Consider the following 16,436-nt stretch of genomic DNA (forward strand, 5'->3'; position numbering starts at 1 on the left):
TGTCATAGGGTTGGGGAAGAGAACAACAGTGAAGGATTACTAGTAGAGATGTCGCTAAGGACAGCAGGTGAAAAACAATGTTTAATTCTGCTACCCCAGGATTTGTGAACACTGCTGTTTGGTATTGGGAACTCCGTATAGCTACTGTAGGTAAGCTGGTGCAGGCAGAAAAGTTACAGCTTGATTTCAGAGTCCTGCTTATGATCTGGCCTGCATTTGCTCTCTGCAAGGAAGTGAGATTGGAAGAAAGGTCAAGATCATAATGGTCCTTAATAAAACTGGCATTTCTGGGAGGAGTCCATTGGGAGTACAGGCTGAGGAAATACAAGAAGGGGTGAGATCTGCAAAATAGTCAGATTTCACTGAATGTAAAAATAATTCTGTGAGTCATGGAAGTAGTGAATTCCTTTGGATTTGTCTTCTGGTCAGATCCTCTGATGTTTAATAAGCTGGATATTCTGACTGAAGCTTTTTCTGCATTCATACAGTCTTTTCCAGATGAATTCTTCATGCCTCTTAAGTTTTGGCTTACATTGCAATCTCTGCTCTAGTAGTAGCCACAGATTTGGGACAGTCATAGATTGTCATGAAATTTGACAGAATGTTAGTGTCTTTCAGATGGTTACATTTTTGACCTATGTGATTGAAATTGGTTGGGTGGGCTAAAGAGTTATAGGGAATGTACAGATGAAGGCAAGCATATGTACATATGTGTAGACAAAAGGCATGTTTACAACCTTAGGGAACTAGACTAAATGAAAAGGGGGAAGTTACTGAGGAAGAGAGTAGCATCTTAAGTTTATTAATGTAGAATTTTCCTGCAAACTTTCATGGAGTCTATATACATTTCTAGACTGCCAGATTTTTAAGAGCTTGGGAGAAAACTACATGGAGTAAAACACTGTTTTTGTTTGATACTGACAGGTTAGTTGACTGTTTACAAGACTTTGGGCCAGCAGACTGGAAGCTTGCTTGTTTGATATGCAAAACCTTGTGGAACTACAGTGAAAACATCACAAGTGCAGCCTTGTGCTTTGAAGAACATACTGACACATTGGTGTTCCTGCTTACATCACTCCTAGGTGAGATTCATAATTTGGTCTCTTTTCCTTAATAAAAGGAATAGAAGGAGCAAAATCAAAGCAGTATTAGTTTAGGTGGAAAGTCCATCATGCAGCTTTAAGTGATTGGCCAGTATAGACTATCCAGCAATACAGTGGGCTGTTGCTATTCAGTACATTCCCTCAGATCTTCGAGATTACCAAGGTGGAATTGGCCCCTATCACTCCCCACTCTAGTTTGTCTAGTTAGCATGCCTAATGCTTTTCACCAGCTACCTTTTTGCCTGCTTGAGCCAACTATCCCATAGACCTTCAGTGCAAAACATATTTTTGACTGGATGTGGGACCTTCTGGCCTCAAAGGTCGTTACAGGTATTGACAGAAGCAGCGCCTCAGCTGTCATGCACTGGTTCTCACACAGCACACACCAGGCATTCTGCGGAATATGGCTTTTCCTCTCAGACAGTGGGCTGTGTGATGCAACAGGCTGAGCTTGCTGCTTGTGACAAGAATCCCCTGGCCACCCTTCTTGTCTCATCATGATCTCCTTCTGGGCAAGGACAACATCCTGACAGTTTCTAATCTGCTCCCTAAAGATAGGGAAGGTGTGCTTCTCCACAAATACAGGCTGGAAGATGCCTGCAAGTGAATGTCAAGACCCTGATTCGCTTACCCAGTTGAATCTTTTCATCTGCTCATCTATGTTTGCTTCAGATTTTACAGAGCTTACTTGCTATATAATAGTCCTATAGTCACTATATGTAATTTTCCTTCTTTATTTTATGAGCACTGCTTTGGTTATGATTTTATTTTGGGTGGATCATTTGCAATTATCTTTAAAAAAAAATCTTTGAAATGTAAATGAAATTAAAGGAAACCTTAACTGATTTTGATTTGGTTTTAATTGGGAATTTACTAAAGAGGTATGCTTGCTGTAGAGAAGGCTGCATGTTAGTCAGACCCAGACAGAAAGAGAGATCCCCGTGGTCTCTTTTGGTTTTAGATAATCAGAAGTGTAGTTGGATTTGTGAGGATTTTTTTCCAGCTACAGCAGAATTACTGTTACTCATTGTTGTAATTGCGTTACATTCCTTGCATTACATTCCTTGCTATGCTAGAGCAGACCTTAATGTGAGCAGTAATTCCATCTATTTATCTGAAAATACTCAGTGTTTCAAGATCATTAGTGCACTTTTTAACATTCTGCAACAGAACTGCAAACTTTACAGCCACAATCATGCTTGAATTTCCTGGCATGCAGCAAGGAATATATATCTTTGTTTTGGAAAGTTCTTACTTATTTTTTCCTCTGCATTTAACAGTGCTTATTCCAGCAATTAATTTGACTACAGAGTAGTCTAGGCTGGGTAGTAATTGGAACTCTCATTAAGTAGTACGACTTTCATGAACTGGAAGTTCATATACAATTGCAATTCCAGTTACGATTGCAATTGTAATGCAACTGTAATGACAATTAATTAAAAAGGGGTCAGAATTAAATCAGAAAGCTAGTCTTTCTTCACACTGTAGTCAGAAGAGTAGCTGTAGAAAAAGCACATCTTATTCATTGGATCTGGTTCCTCTGTCTGTTAAGAGCCAACAAATTTTAGTAATAGCAGCTGGTTAGTATTGTCCTACGTCTTCCTCTTCCCATTGTATCCAGTAACAGCCTTGAACTGTCATTGCTCTGATTCTGTAATTCAGGAAGCAGGAGGCAACTGCTGACAGTCAGCGGACTGTACTTAAACATCAGCACACCCTCAGGAAACGGAAAAAGTGGCGCATGGCACTGCAGACACCTCATTTCACCTGCTGTGCTTGACCTCCTCCCCTTTAGTTTTCTTTCCCCTACCTGGCATAATATGACAAAAGATGAGGGAGCCAAAAGAGAGTGCTAATACCCTGAAAAGATGTTGAGCCCGAGAAAGGCTGGACAAAAGGTGCCATTTGTTTTTCCCTGCCTGATCCCAGCAGCCTGAGACACAGTGGCATTGCTTTCCAATGGCGCTGGCATTTGCCTTCTTTCAGCTGCTCTTGAGTTTCATGTCACTTTATTGACTCAGAGCTTCTGGAGGCTGGTGTTTTCAGGTCCCTGGCAGCAGCTTTGCCTTGCCCCAGTCACTCAGGAGCAGCAGTGGAGATGAGCCTCTGTCTTGAGAACGTCCTTCTGTTTGGTCATTCAGTGAAATCTCCTTTCTCCCCCTCTTTTTCCAGACTTTTCTTCTGCTCACCTTTTACCTCCGCTGTGAATTCGAGGAGGTTATTTTGGTATCTCAGTACATGTGAACTCTTACATGGCATGATACTAGCTTCCAGGGCTCCTGGCCCCTGTCTTGCTGGAGTTACAGGCATGGGTAGCCCTTGCTGACCGGAGTCTGTACTCTGGTTTTCAGCTTCCCCCATAGCATGCAGACCCAGTGTGCTTGTCTCATTCTTGGGCTTGCAGCCAGTTCATATGCTGTTCGGCCAGTGCCCAGTTTTGCTAGTTTTAAGGAGGATCATAGGAAAATTAAATTGTCTGAGGATGTACAGCTAGCATGTGGGACACTGATCCTCACTGATCCCCAGTGTTACTCACATTCTGCTTTGGGAAATTTACTTTTTCCTTCAACACTTCAGCTTTTGAACTGATTCTGACTCTTCTTCTTGTAAGCTGGAATTCTTGACCTCAGTGATTCCATAAACATTCAGTCAACTTCTAGGGGGCACAGCTGTCTAATAAAAGGGAGAAATGTCTCTTGCTCTGTGTTAGAAGATAGTTAATTTGGGTAGAAGAATCATTTCAGGTGTAGGCAAAGCAATTCTCCCTGAAAACAAAAACTGTAATCCCTTATGTTGTTCTTCAGGGTCTCTCACTTTGCTGCTGAGATTCATTTTAGGTATGTTGGGCTACCATGTCAGTGATAGGACAAGAGCTAATGGGCACAAGTTGCAATAAGAAAAATTCCGATTAAATATTAGGAAAAGAAGTTTCTACCATGGCAAGGGTCAAGCACTGGAACAGGCTGCCCAGAAAGGCTGCGGAATCTCCATCCTCGGATATGTTCAATACTCAAGAGTACATGGACCAGAGCAACCTGATCTACAGTGGCTCTGCTGCAGAGGTCCTGTCCAACCTAAATTATCCTATGATACCACCAAATATAGATCTGATGTCCAAGGCTGGATTTTATCTCTGATTACACAACTGGTAAGTTGTATGTGCTGTGGTCATAAAATACATAGTTGGGTATATTTTTATTCAGAACTGATGGCGATATTTTCCTTGATTACAGATGAAAAGCTAGCATTGGATTACAGCCTTGACAGAGATTTAAGGGACTACCACAAACTGTATTGGGAAAGAGAGTTCAAACCTGTGGCAGAAAAACTTCTTGACAGAATTCAAAACCATCACTCCTTTCTTCCAACTGTGACCATTACTCCATTTTAATCAGTCTTTTTTTTTTTTTTTTTTTGTGGTGTAGATTGTACAGCTTTATATTTCTAATATACCTGTACACTGCTATTGGTAAGCATGTCGGAGAGCATGACAACTTAATTTAAAAAAAAAAAATCAATAAAGCCTGGCATTTATATACTGGATACTACCATTTGAGAAGCTTGTATGAAATTTTTGCACGTGTAATTTACTTGTTACAATATATGTGAGCTGATCAAGCAGCTGCTCAGTGTGATTTGTCTATTAATTGCATAGTTGCTTGACTGGTAAAATGAAACAAAAAATATTTGCTGAACTTTTAATTTTTAAAAGCTAAATTACAACTGAGTACCTGGACCTCTGGGGTACCAAAAATGCTGTGCTCTATAAAAGAATGTTACAGGACAGGAGCCACATCTTAGCTACAGACTTTGACACACTTTATTTGAAATTCTGCAGCAGAGTAACCCAAATGCTATTGCAGCATTCTGCTGTGTTATATCATAAGCTTTGCTCTTTGCTCGAATGCTGTCAATGGTCGGAGGAAATTTGCTCCCCTTTCCTTTGAGGATCCCCCTTTCTTTACCTGATACTGTGTGGCTAGGGTATCCCAGCTCCTGCGCTGGTGACTGTGGGATATAGGGCCAGCTGTGCTGGAAAGAGGCTTTTCTGAATTAGGACTTCACATCTTAAGGCAAAACACCCATATCCCTGATGTAAGAGAAGATTTTAGCTAGTCTGGTGTGTTCTTCTTTCAGCTGTTCCCACATTCCGGGGAGCCACCTGGGTGCCTGTACTTCTCAGACTGTCTTGGCCAGCTGTCTTCCCTGGGCTCCTGTCTGTATCCATGGGGCAAAAAAGCCTCTACATCCTTCACATTCCTTCTGACTGCTGCTGGCTTGTTTATTGCTCAGTTTTCATCCTTTCAGTGTGTAAAAGTCCCTGTTTGTTGCCCATGGATTAGCTCAGCAGGTGCATTACTGGCCTCAAGCATTAACAGCCAAAGTGGCTACAGGAGGGTTTACAGACCTGACACAGGTGTCTTTTCTGACCTCAGGTTACTAAGAATAAACTGCTGTGCAGGGACTGCTGGGCTCCTGGCTCGGATCCTGAGGGTCAGCAGCTGCACACTGTGCTGTGTGTGCCATGAGAGCAAGGCTCCAGCCTGGCAATCCCTGCAGAGAAGCTGGGGGACTGTGTTTTTCTGAGGCAGCAATTCAGAGCTCCCTCAGTGGCACCAGTGTACCTTTGGCAGTGCCTGGACCTCTGCTTCCCGGTGAGGAGATGAAGTGAGGATGCTGAGAAGTAAAGCAGTAGTAGAAGGGCAGGGAAGTTTTTTTTCCTAGTTTAGGTCCCTGCTGCTACATTCTTGGGGACTTCTTTACTGTTGATGGGGCGTGGAGGGGAGATTCATGGTCCAGGTTTTGGGAGTGGTGAGGAAGAAACTTCAGTGAACGTAATGAAATTTGCAACATTCCTGTTGTCCCAGCAGCTTGGATATTTCTTGTGACCATGACCAGCAAGGCTCAGCTCCGCAGTGAATCACGTAGGGAGCACGTGTTGCAGCCTCCATTGTCACAACCTACACAGGAGAACTGCTCAGCAGTTCAGTATGGTTTGGCTCCAACAACAGGTCTGCTGAGCTCAAAAAGATCTCAATTATCATTCCTTCTTTTGCAATTTTAATTTTAGCTGAAGTTGAGGGGAAGATAATGGCTTCAAAACCCCATTTGTTCCTTGGAAAAAATAATGGATTTGCTTTTTGGGGGGTATTAAAGGATGATGGACAAGGACTCCCCTGTGGGGAGGGAGCTAGCAGCATTTGTATCAAGGCAAAAGGCAGGCAAACACCAAGCTGTGCAATGCAGGGTGGGGATGCAGTGGAAAAGGCCTCCAGGCCAAGTCCTGTCAGCAGGTCTAACTAGAATTGACAAGCACTGAGGCTCTGTCAGAAGGCCACCTGAAACTGATGTTTTGCTCAAGTCAAGGTGGATATGTAGGCATTTTTTTTTCAAAGAAAACGCTAGCTATGTCAGTCATTACTGATCAAACTGTAAACAAGGGCCTGGAGTACTGTGTAGTGTGTCCTGTAGCATAAGGCAAATTTGGGTATCGCGTACTGGAGACCAGAGCTGGGGCAGCTGCTGTGTGTGAGCTCTGGCCTTGTGCTCAGAGTTTGGCCTGCGACTGCTTCAGGAAGAGGCGCATTCAGGTATGCTGGGTAGAGCGGAGAGAGGAGCAGAGGCCTCAGAGCACCTAACAGAAAAAACACAGCAGTGGCTCCTGTGGAGCTGCACTGGCCCCATGTCTTTCTCTGAACCTGTGGGTAACAAGAACAAGCCCCAAAATGCTGTATTTCTGATGTATTTTTACGGCATCTTCCACCATTTGGGTGGCTTTGCCACAGACCTCAATGATGAAGCTCTCTTGTGACTTCAGGCTCCGGCTCCTCTTTAGCAACCAAGTACTTGGACTCTCTCACACTGCTCTCTTTTTATCTGGGGGTGGGAGTGTGCGTACACACACACGCACACACACAAAGTGTTGAACTGAACCTACAAAGAAGACGGAAAGGCAAGGGCTGCTGGGGAGGGCTGTTTTAATTGCTGCTCACAGGGCTGCTAGGGCTCTGCCATGCTCTTCTAAGCACAGACTCAAAAGAAAATCCTATGTGTTTTGTTTTTTTTTAAGGAAGTGACCTACCTGGGCCCACACAACAGCCAACCATTTAGTTCCCTTCATTTGTGCCAGTGCACACCAGTGCATTCCGCACCAACATGTTCTGTGGGGCGAGTTGTCAGTATTACTAGTGCCTACAGCATTTGAGGTGCATGAGGCGCTGCTGCACTTTGCAGCCACAGGCTGAGGCTCTGCAGGAGCTGTCAGGGCTTACAGCCTGCAGCAAAAGAGGGCAGCTCACACCCACCAGTGACTGAGGCAGTGCTGTGGCCTGTCCCTCATGCCCTGGCATCATACACAGCTGCTGCTCTGTGCAGCGACTGCCATTTTCATGGAGCATCTGGCAACTTCCCCATTTTCTTGTTTTTAAGGACTAACCCTACTGTCTTTGGTTGCCACTGTGCTTAACAGCCTTGCCTGTTCTCATCTACTTAGGACCACAACTGCCTCAGCATTTTTAATGGAAAATCCCCAAACATTTTCAGGTGCTTTCTCCAAAGTAAGAAGCTTGGTGTGTAGTTAAGATTGTCTGCATGCTGTGGTTAGTGTTCTATTGAAAATGTGACCATATGAAGCCACTCACACACAACTCTGCAGTGGTTACTGCTTGAAAAGGGAGTCAATGCCTGCATGTGCCTGGAGAGCGTAGGATGGAAATGGCCAGTTTAGGCTTCTTGGAAGATTTCGTGTCTACCTTTGAACCCCCCAAAAAGCAGCAGGAGATTCAGGTGCTGCAGAAACTCCATTTACAGACCGGAAAGACACTTCTGTGTTCTTAGGCATAACTTAGCTTTATGATATGCCCTCAGACAGGAAAGTTTTGGTCTGTTTTTGGAACATTAAAAATCCTGTATTTTTAGTTAAGAGGAAATAGCAGATGCTTCCTGTTTGTTAGTCACAATTTTTGACAGTTTATTAATCTTTCTCCCCTAGATCTTTTTAGATATTTTAGCTCCTTGGACTGTAAACTTAAACTGTTCTCAGAATGTTCTGCAGTGAGTGGAATCAGTCTGAGCTAACTGTGAACCAGGCCAGAGGACAGAAATGTTAATTCTACTTGTGGGCTTGAGAAAATCCCTTTCTTTTCTGCCTTGCAAATAAGGCTCCTACCTTCCTGTAAGCAGGCAGGAGTTTCAACACTTGCACTATAACCCCTGTTACAGCCAGCTGTAGGAGTGTGTCCAAAACAGTTTGTCACTCCCTTGCAGCAAATCCTCCTCCTGCTGCCTGTTACCTCATGCCATAAATTCCTCAGTCTGACTGCACAGACCTGACCATCCTTCTGATGCCAGATACCCTTTTGGCACTAGCCTGTGAAAATCAGCAGCCTAATCTGGACCATAGTTCACTACTGGAGGATCTTAAAATCAGTTTAACTCTTAAAATAATATTCAGAGCTAGTTATTGCAAGTAAGTGATTATACAAACATACAGTTGGAATCTCTGATCCTATCACGCCCATTACCTGTGAGGAAAGAGAAGACCCTATACAACAGAGTATAGCTGAATGGAGGGTGGAGGACTATGGGAAGGATGAAAATATAAGGATTATGTAAGAGATGTTCCTACTATAGTTTTAGTGAAGATCTAAATCTATTTTTTAAACTTTCTTTTCTCCTATCTCAGTTGAAAAATTGATCGTTTTAATTTTGTTTGCTCAGTTACTGTTGCAAACATTTTAAAATGGTCTTTCCACCACTAACTAACCAGTAAAAAGAGAAGCATAAAGTTAAACCACACAAAAACACCAAGAGAAAAAGTTGTTACCTTTATTTAAAAAATACCAGTAATACTGACAAATTTAAAAAGCAATTCACACTCATACAAAAGTATTCATGTGTTCTCCAAAACCTCTGTATATTAAATGTCAGCATTTTAATCATGTTTTGATTTACTAAAAATAGACTTTTTTAGCCTAGTTATTTAAGCAACTGCAAAAACCAGTAAGACCAGCGTTGGGCATGTAATACAGTAGGACTGTTTGGCAGTCTAGAACAACATTCCCACACCTTGTCCAAGCTCCTCCTTGGTTCACCCTTAAAAAACAGGACAAGAAGCTACTTGACACTTCACATAGTCAGATCTCTAAAAAGCTCTGAGGACTCGAGTCCTTGTCTCTCCATAGGAAGACCGTTGCACTTTGGAGCTCACCAAATTATGCTGAACAAATGTCCTGGAGCATTTTAAGGCTAAACTATTTGAGAAAATGACTGCTATCTTTCAAATTATCCGTGTGGACAGAAGAGGTTTAGTTCTGATTGAAAAGGAAATCTAAATAACAAGGCTTTTTTGAAACCACACACAATAAAGGCTCAGACAATAGCAGTGCTCACTTTCACTTTTAGCTTAACTGGAACAGCCTGTGTCTGTTCACTCCACCAGCACAAATAGCAGCATCAAGATTCTCTAAAATTATTCTCGTAGGGAGAGCAAATGTCATCAAGTCCCACTTCTTTTCAGGCTCCAACTCCCGTAATACTTGCCTTAACACAAGATCTATATATCTATCATTTGCTATATTGCCACAAGTTCATAGAGTGTCCTGTGCTGTCTAAAGCCAAAATACCATGAGCAGGCAGCACTTCTGCACAACCCTGTCTTTTCAACTGCCAAGCGTTCACTGCTGAGTGGCAGCAGCGATATTCCAAACACGGAAATAGCTGAAACTAAAGGAGTTATGGCACAATGGGCATCTTAACTTATAGCTACCATTGGTCCTGAGGCTTCGTATCTTCCTCTACCATACTGCAGCTGCAGAACATTCCAACATCAACAGGCAGCCAGAGACATCAGGTCATATAGCGAGTAATAGCTCTCAGAGCATAAAGTAGTTCAGCTTGCATCCGAGCTTCTACCAGAAGCAAATTTACATGGACCTTCAGGAAAGAAAAGAAGTTATGCTTTAATGGCATGCTCACAATGATGTACTCCAGTGAAAGGAGGTCTGTGGAGCTGTGGTTTTCGTATTAGTGTTTGCAATAGCAGTGGGGAAGCACTGTGTGTTTCAGCTACCCAGATAATTAGTTCTATCTGTAAAGCTTGCTGAAGGAGTAAAGATTGAACAAGCGCTGTATGTAGTACTGCAGCACAGTACAGCCATCCATCACAGGTATGCTTAAGCCAGACCAGGTTCATAGGAAGAAGCAGTCATCCTTTAGTAGACCGACTGGTTTAGCTAAAAAAACAAACAAGTTTTCAAGCACACAAACCCTTCTTCAGCAGCAGACTATGTGCAGCTTGAAAATAATTGTTCAAATTTAGCTTAAAGTTAATCAATTAAAGGCAAAAGGGTGGTTGGTACCTGCAGAGCAGAGGGGGTTGTTAGCAAGATAAGGTCATTTGCCCCTGTGGGGCAGAGAGAGAAATACACAGGTAATTATCACCTGAACAACATGGAGTGATTAGCTGAGGTGAAGCACAAGAAAAATTGTAACATGCCATAAAACTATTATCTTTATTGAGACAGAGGTGTTCAGTAGCTATCAGAGGTAAGACTTTTAGTTCCCCAGCTCATCTCCTCAATGTCTTTACTGTATTTCTTTGAGGATGAGATCAGAAACCACGTGGGGGGTGGGGTGAAAAGTATTCTGTCACTGGTAGCAAGTTGGCTCTGAATTTGTTCTGGCATGTAATGGCTGTGTGTGCTTTCATTTGCATGATTTCTATGAGGATGGCGATTGCATTCAGTGACACGTACATGTATGATACTTGGATTTTGACGGCTATGGAGATGCAAAGTTTTGGGCTTTGAATGTGTGCTTGAAAAGCTCACCTTTATCAGTTAGTCTAACCAAAACAAACATATGTAGTATTTTACGTGAACAACCTTAAATCACTAGTTCTAGTACCCCTATTATACCTGGGTATCCTTAAACTATTTTCACAAGGAGTTTAGCAAGACACAGAGCCTCTAATGATATGAACACTGATTAAGGCACATATATGTTTCAGCACTGCATCAACATTCATTTTAAGTGAGGCCTAGAAATATTTTTCCAAAGAAAAACTGGAGGACATGAACTTGGTGGAGTAGACATCCAAGAGTCAACAGCAAGAAATATTACTGGGAGGTGCAATTCAGACTATAACCCAGCAGCAGGACTTTGAAGTAACTGCTGAGGCTAAGGGTTGGATCTTGCATCATCTCCCTGTTCCCTGTCTCTCTGGGACAACTGACAGCGGAGGAGAAAGCTGCAGTTGAGGTGATGCTGTACGATTTACATGACTAACCTCCCCATACAGCTCAGAGCTTGCACGGTCCATGTCAGCTGTTAGCTAGCAAACATGCAGTAGGATATGAAGAATTATTTCAGCCTGGGGAGTACTACACCCCCTAATGAATTTACTGAATGCGAGCAGAATCCCAGTAACACCAGCTAAAGTTTAAATGCTAGCTGGGTAGCTGTGCCTGTTAGTGTGGCAAACGGATCTACGGCCCATGTCCCTCAGCATGCATGCAAATTGTACCTTCTCAGAGTGTTCAAACTGCCTCCAGAAGCTATCATACATTCTTTTTGTGGTCTTTTCAGGAGTGCAAACCACAGTCTTGATATAAACTTTAAAGCTGCGGTCCAACAACTGGTTAATTTCACCATAGTCATAATCATCGTATCTGTTCAGAATTGAAAGAAAAACACTTTCATTTTCAAGAACCAGTTATTTCACTTGCATTGTTTCTAAGGTCCTATGGCAAAATTGTGTAATTTGTACCACTACTGGCCCTCCCCCATAAACAAAAATATGTTTAAAAATACATGCATGTTTGCTTAATAAATAGCTTTGTTTCAATCTGAGAAAGAAAAAAAAAGTGCCAATGCTAACAAGTCTGATGTGTTTAGAACAAAAGTACTAAAACTGACCTTATTCCAAACATACAGTGAATATAGTTCCAAATAGCTCGTCTTAGCATTGAGGTATCCACATCTTTGTGCATGGCCATTGTGTTGTAAGTCAGATTATAAGCAATATGAAACTTCTCATCAAGTAGTTGTCCCACATCTGGGTAAAGACGATTAACCAAGGAATAGCCATGGTCTTCCCAGGAGTAATCCTTAGAATAAGTAAAAATGCAGAATGGAGCATTTCAGAAATAAACTTGTGAAGACCTAGTGCTTTAATGTAATTTATCTCAGGGCAGGTAATCAGGGAGGAGCGGTTTGGGGTGAGGGTGTGTGTTCATTTGCTTGCTTTAAGCCTTCTCATCCACAGGGCAATAAGTTACAGCACAGCAATTTCCAGGTTTGGTATCTGGCACAACGAACAGATTGCACACTAAACCTCCTGATTGCAGCCCCTATCTTTGTTACCTGAACACGAAAGGTGGGCACATGCATTCCATGTCTGGAGAAGTCTTTGTAACCATAGCTAGTATCCTCAAAGTGACGAGACACATCTCTTGTTGGTGCCGATTCTTCATCTTCTGTTAATTTCAAACAGAATTTCACACAATTTCAGTAACAACAAATTGGAAGTGTACTAGCGGAACTCTTGCAGAAGAATGGGAGTCTCTGTGCTTTTTAAACAAACACACAATTTCAGTGGACTATCTGTATTAAAATTCTTCGGTACCGCTCAGTGTGACTGCAACTATGGCTTTTAGAGGCAACTCCATGAAAAACACTCAGATTCTTTCTTATAGACAAACATCTTTTTCTCCCTCCTTTTATGTACCAGTCTTCACCACATCCCCTAAGTCCAGGGGACATTTTGCTCCTAACTCAAAGGGTCTCTAAAAATGTCAAGGGAAAATCTGTTTCAGAACAGAGAGCTTAGTAAAAAAAGAGACCTCTAAGACTTCCATGCCAAGTTTATTTTAAAGGAAACTGTTGAAGAGCCCAGAATAACCTTAAACTTGTAATAGATTAAGTATTGTCTCACAGTCATCTGAAAAGTAACATTTCATACACTTAAAAAGCTAAGTATGATAAGGACTTCTTTTTACCCAGTCTTGTGAGATGCTTAAGTCTCTTGTGAAACTTAAATGTGTCAAGAGAGAGATTCCATTTCTGTTGGAAATTTCTATCAAACATAGTATTGGTCAGTGAGTGTTATGGTGTGTTTGAGAGAAGCAATAAATCTTGGCACTACTTTGTTTTTAAGCATTCCTGGTAGAAAACAAGGCACCCCTAATCTTGATCCCTTCAAAGAAATGGTAATGTTTTTGAGACATCTAATAACACTTTCTTTCCTTTTGTGGTTGTAAGTATTTCTTCAAGTGATTTGGAAAAGTCTAAATAAATATATATACACACTACATCTGTTCTACCTGGAGAACACACAAACATGCTTTCTCTCTTCTCTCTTTCAAAACGTGTAGCCATCTCTTCTTGGCTGGCTTCCTCTTCATCTCTACACTCCTGTAGCTGCTTCATTTTCTCCATAAGAGCTTCAACTTCACAGACAGACTCTGTAGACTTGAAAAGGAAAGAAAAACATTCCCTTTCCATGTAACAGTAACTGACAATGATGGCAGAAATTGTCCAGCCAGAAAATTTAAACACAACTTGTGTCCTTCATTCACATCTTTAAATACCGATTTTTTTTGAGGAAAACAGTTCTTGAAAGAAATGTGTACTGACCCAATGGTTCACATTTAGCCATCAACTTTTCTCAATTAGATCCCTGGTCTTTTCAGTGTATTTTAAGAATCACAGCTTTTTGGAACAAGTGGTTCTCACAATAAAATTAAAGTAATTTCTCTTACTTAATTTAAATGTTTAACAACTGAAAAACAAGGAGCTGTAACAGAGATTCTGATAGAGGAAGTAACCACAATTTACTACCCAACTGTATTTTTCCCCTTCTCTGCTCAGGGAAGTAACATATTGAAGGAAAAAGGAAGAGTGAGTGTAAATGCAGCTTTAACGAAGCCTCAAAGGAAAGCTAGTGCAAGATAATCTTATTTCACAAGAGCTGTTTTAACACCACAACACACTATTAATTCAGTATCTGATCTTGTAAAAATCCATCAGTGCAAAGCAAAATAAAGTTATCTTCAATTTATACAGTTCTGCCCCTTTCCTCTCTGCCTTTTGCAGTTTGCTCCTTCAGTGAACCACCAAGCTCCAGAAAACAAGATTTAAATGCCATCCACACCACTGCAGTAAAGTCTCACAGGCAAGGAACCTGCATTGAAAATACCCTGTTATCACTGTTCTTAACCCGACATTAATTCACATCATGCTCTTCACTAAGGGGAAGCAAGGACAGATCAGTGGGCATAACTGCCGCAGTCAGGAAATCACTGTTTTAGAGACAGAATCAGAAAATTGTGAATGATCTGTTGTGTGATGTGTCACAAACACCTCAAGGCAACAAAGTCAAAGACTGGAATCAAAGGAACAGCCAACTTTCCACTGCACTCATGAAAGAAAGCACTCCTGGCCACTGCTGCTCAGGATACATATCATGAACTAGCTGAGGCCACGAGTCATCTCAGTTTGCCTATATGAATGACAAGAGATCAAAAAAATAGACAAAGATACAACAGAGATTGTATCTTTGGTCTCTCCCTTCAGTAGCTTCCCCCAGCTTACCGGTCTCATTTCAGCTTTTCCTAAATGTATCTTTTCAACTGGTTAGCCCTCATACGGATTAAGCTAATCAATCTCACTCTCACTGAATGAAAAGAGACCGGCACTCTCCATGTATTAAGTTTACAAAGAATCTACTACTATTGAAAGAGACTGTTTGTTCAGACAGATACTTACTGGAATACTTCCAGCTGGGCTGGCATGAATTTCATCTACCCCATGGTAACCATTTGTAATATCACATATGCAATAATTACTGACAGAAGGGGGCCTGAAGGTGTGACCCCCTTCACAGTCGATCTCCGGGCTGATTCCACAGCCAAACGTGAAGGAAGCAAGGGAGTGGTAGTGTGTAAGGAGAACGACCGCATGGATCAGCTCTGCCAGGGACCAGCTGTTCTCTTCAGTCTTCAAAAGTTGCTTTAAAAATAATGCAAGACAAAAGTATTAATTTGAAAGTCATTCAAATGATCCCACCTTAATGCAGTTTATCAACACATTTCTTTACCAGATAAAATTATTTTTCCAACGTCCAGACTTCCTTCTTAACTCTCTGCTGCCATTAGCGTGCTTGCTGTCCTGTTACCTGCCAGCCACAGACTCATGTGGTTAAGTCACAAAGGAGACAATTTCTCTCCCCTCTCTGGCCCTCAGCTATTGAATCAGTTTGGGTTTCTATTTTGCACCATGTGGTTTATATTGAGACCAGACTGATTTGCACTGAAATTTCACACCTCTGATGAAGATGCAGCCACAACAGTCACATGTTTCTTCAACTGGCCTTTACAGTCTCAGAAAATCCTGGCAACTCCTTGTGGATCAGCTGTGTAAAAATTTAGCATCAGGGCCAGGCTCCCTCCATCTTGTCCCTGTGGGTGGAATGCTCTACATTTGACAAGAAGCTTCAAACCTCAACTTCCCCTTCACACAGGAAAGTGTAGGAGGTTTGGGTGCTTCTGGCAGAGCACGCACTCTCCCCCACAGCCCAGCATCCTGCCTCCCAGCAGGACTTGCTGCTGCCTCTCCACCTGGCAGACAGTGCCAAGGAAGTCCTAACACCCACTTTCTCCTTGTTAAGGGTAAAGAGAAGAGCAGAGGAGTTGCTGCAGTAACCACAACCAGGCTTGGTGAAGGCATGCTCCTGCCATGAGAGCTGCCGTCGCTGCCCGCACCCTTGAAGCTGGCTGATCCACATAGCCCTCAGAGGAGGGGGCAGCAGAAGCAGCCGCTTGCTGGCTTGTTGGTGCTGCAGTCCTGGCTGGCTTGTACCACTACAGCTCCCCTGGGCTGTTCTGCCAGCTGGCTCTCTCCAACCCAGCCTGAAAAGTAAGCATTTGAACCAGCAGCAATTAAGACAAAAATGTGGTGATTGGTGTCCTGCCTAACCTCTGGGAGCATCTCAGAAATGCTCAGGGAGTTCTGGCTACTGAAAGCACACAACTTACAGAACTGCACATCTGAGCACGTTGTCATTGCACCAACAGAATTCTAACATGACAACTCTGAACTCTCAGTGTGTTGTAAATTACATTTATTAGTCATTTAACACTAGTTATGGTCATGTTAGTTTTACAAGGGCACAAGTGATACTATATCATGCAGTATCACAGTGATGTAACACTAAAAATGAAAGTCAGTAACCCAGAATACTTGTCACACTGTCTGGCTCTTAACCCTAAGAAGTTGTGATTGCATTACTGAAAAACAAGGGTACATTCACAGAATGGATTTGGTTGGAAGAGA

General features: G+C 42.2%; 2 protein-coding genes across 2 annotated transcripts in view; one reads left to right on the plus strand and one right to left on the minus strand.

Annotated features, from left to right (window-relative positions):
* The window catches only part of ARMC2 (armadillo repeat containing 2), a gene marked incomplete at its 5' end in the record, with an annotated part of 11,407 nt that extends 6,913 nt beyond the window's left edge, over positions 1-4,494 (plus strand). The window contains 2 exons of the mRNA XM_009709657.1: positions 925-1,082; positions 4,337-4,494. Of these exons, the coding sequence (XP_009707959.1) occupies positions 925-1,082; positions 4,337-4,494 (316 nt within the window). The remainder of the gene's footprint in view (positions 1-924; positions 1,083-4,336) is intronic.
* Positions 4,495-8,917: 4,423 nt separating this feature from the next.
* SESN1 (sestrin 1) lies at positions 8,918-15,888 on the minus strand. The gene is made up of 7 exons (XM_009709658.1): positions 15,757-15,888; positions 14,871-15,113; positions 13,427-13,574; positions 12,468-12,580; positions 12,021-12,211; positions 11,629-11,773; positions 8,918-10,037 (listed from the first exon to the last, which is right to left on the minus strand). Exons 1-7 carry the CDS (start codon positions 15,886-15,888, stop codon positions 9,951-9,953), a joined length of 1,059 nt encoding a protein of 352 aa, XP_009707960.1. The 3' UTR covers positions 8,918-9,950.
* Between the last annotated feature and the right edge of the window lie 548 nt (positions 15,889-16,436).

This window comes from Cariama cristata, unplaced genomic scaffold (assembly GCF_000690535.1).
Source record: "Cariama cristata isolate BGI_N322 unplaced genomic scaffold, ASM69053v1 scaffold38471, whole genome shotgun sequence".
Classification (NCBI taxonomy): Eukaryota; Metazoa; Chordata; class Aves; order Cariamiformes; family Cariamidae; genus Cariama; species Cariama cristata.

Excerpts from the sequence above, each read along its gene's own strand:
- SESN1 (XM_009709658.1), bottom strand. The coding sequence starts at position 15,888 with ATGTGGATCAGCCAGCTTCAAGGGTGCGGGCAGCGACGGCAGCTCTCA. Across the intron at positions 12,581-13,426 it reads CATGTTTGTGTGTTCTCCAG|AAGATGAAGAATCGGCACCA; the intron begins GTAGAACAGATG and ends TGAAATTAACAG. Across the intron at positions 12,212-12,467 it reads TGCCCACCTTTCGTGTTCAG|GATTACTCCTGGGAAGACCA; the intron begins GTAACAAAGATA and ends ACTTATTCTAAG.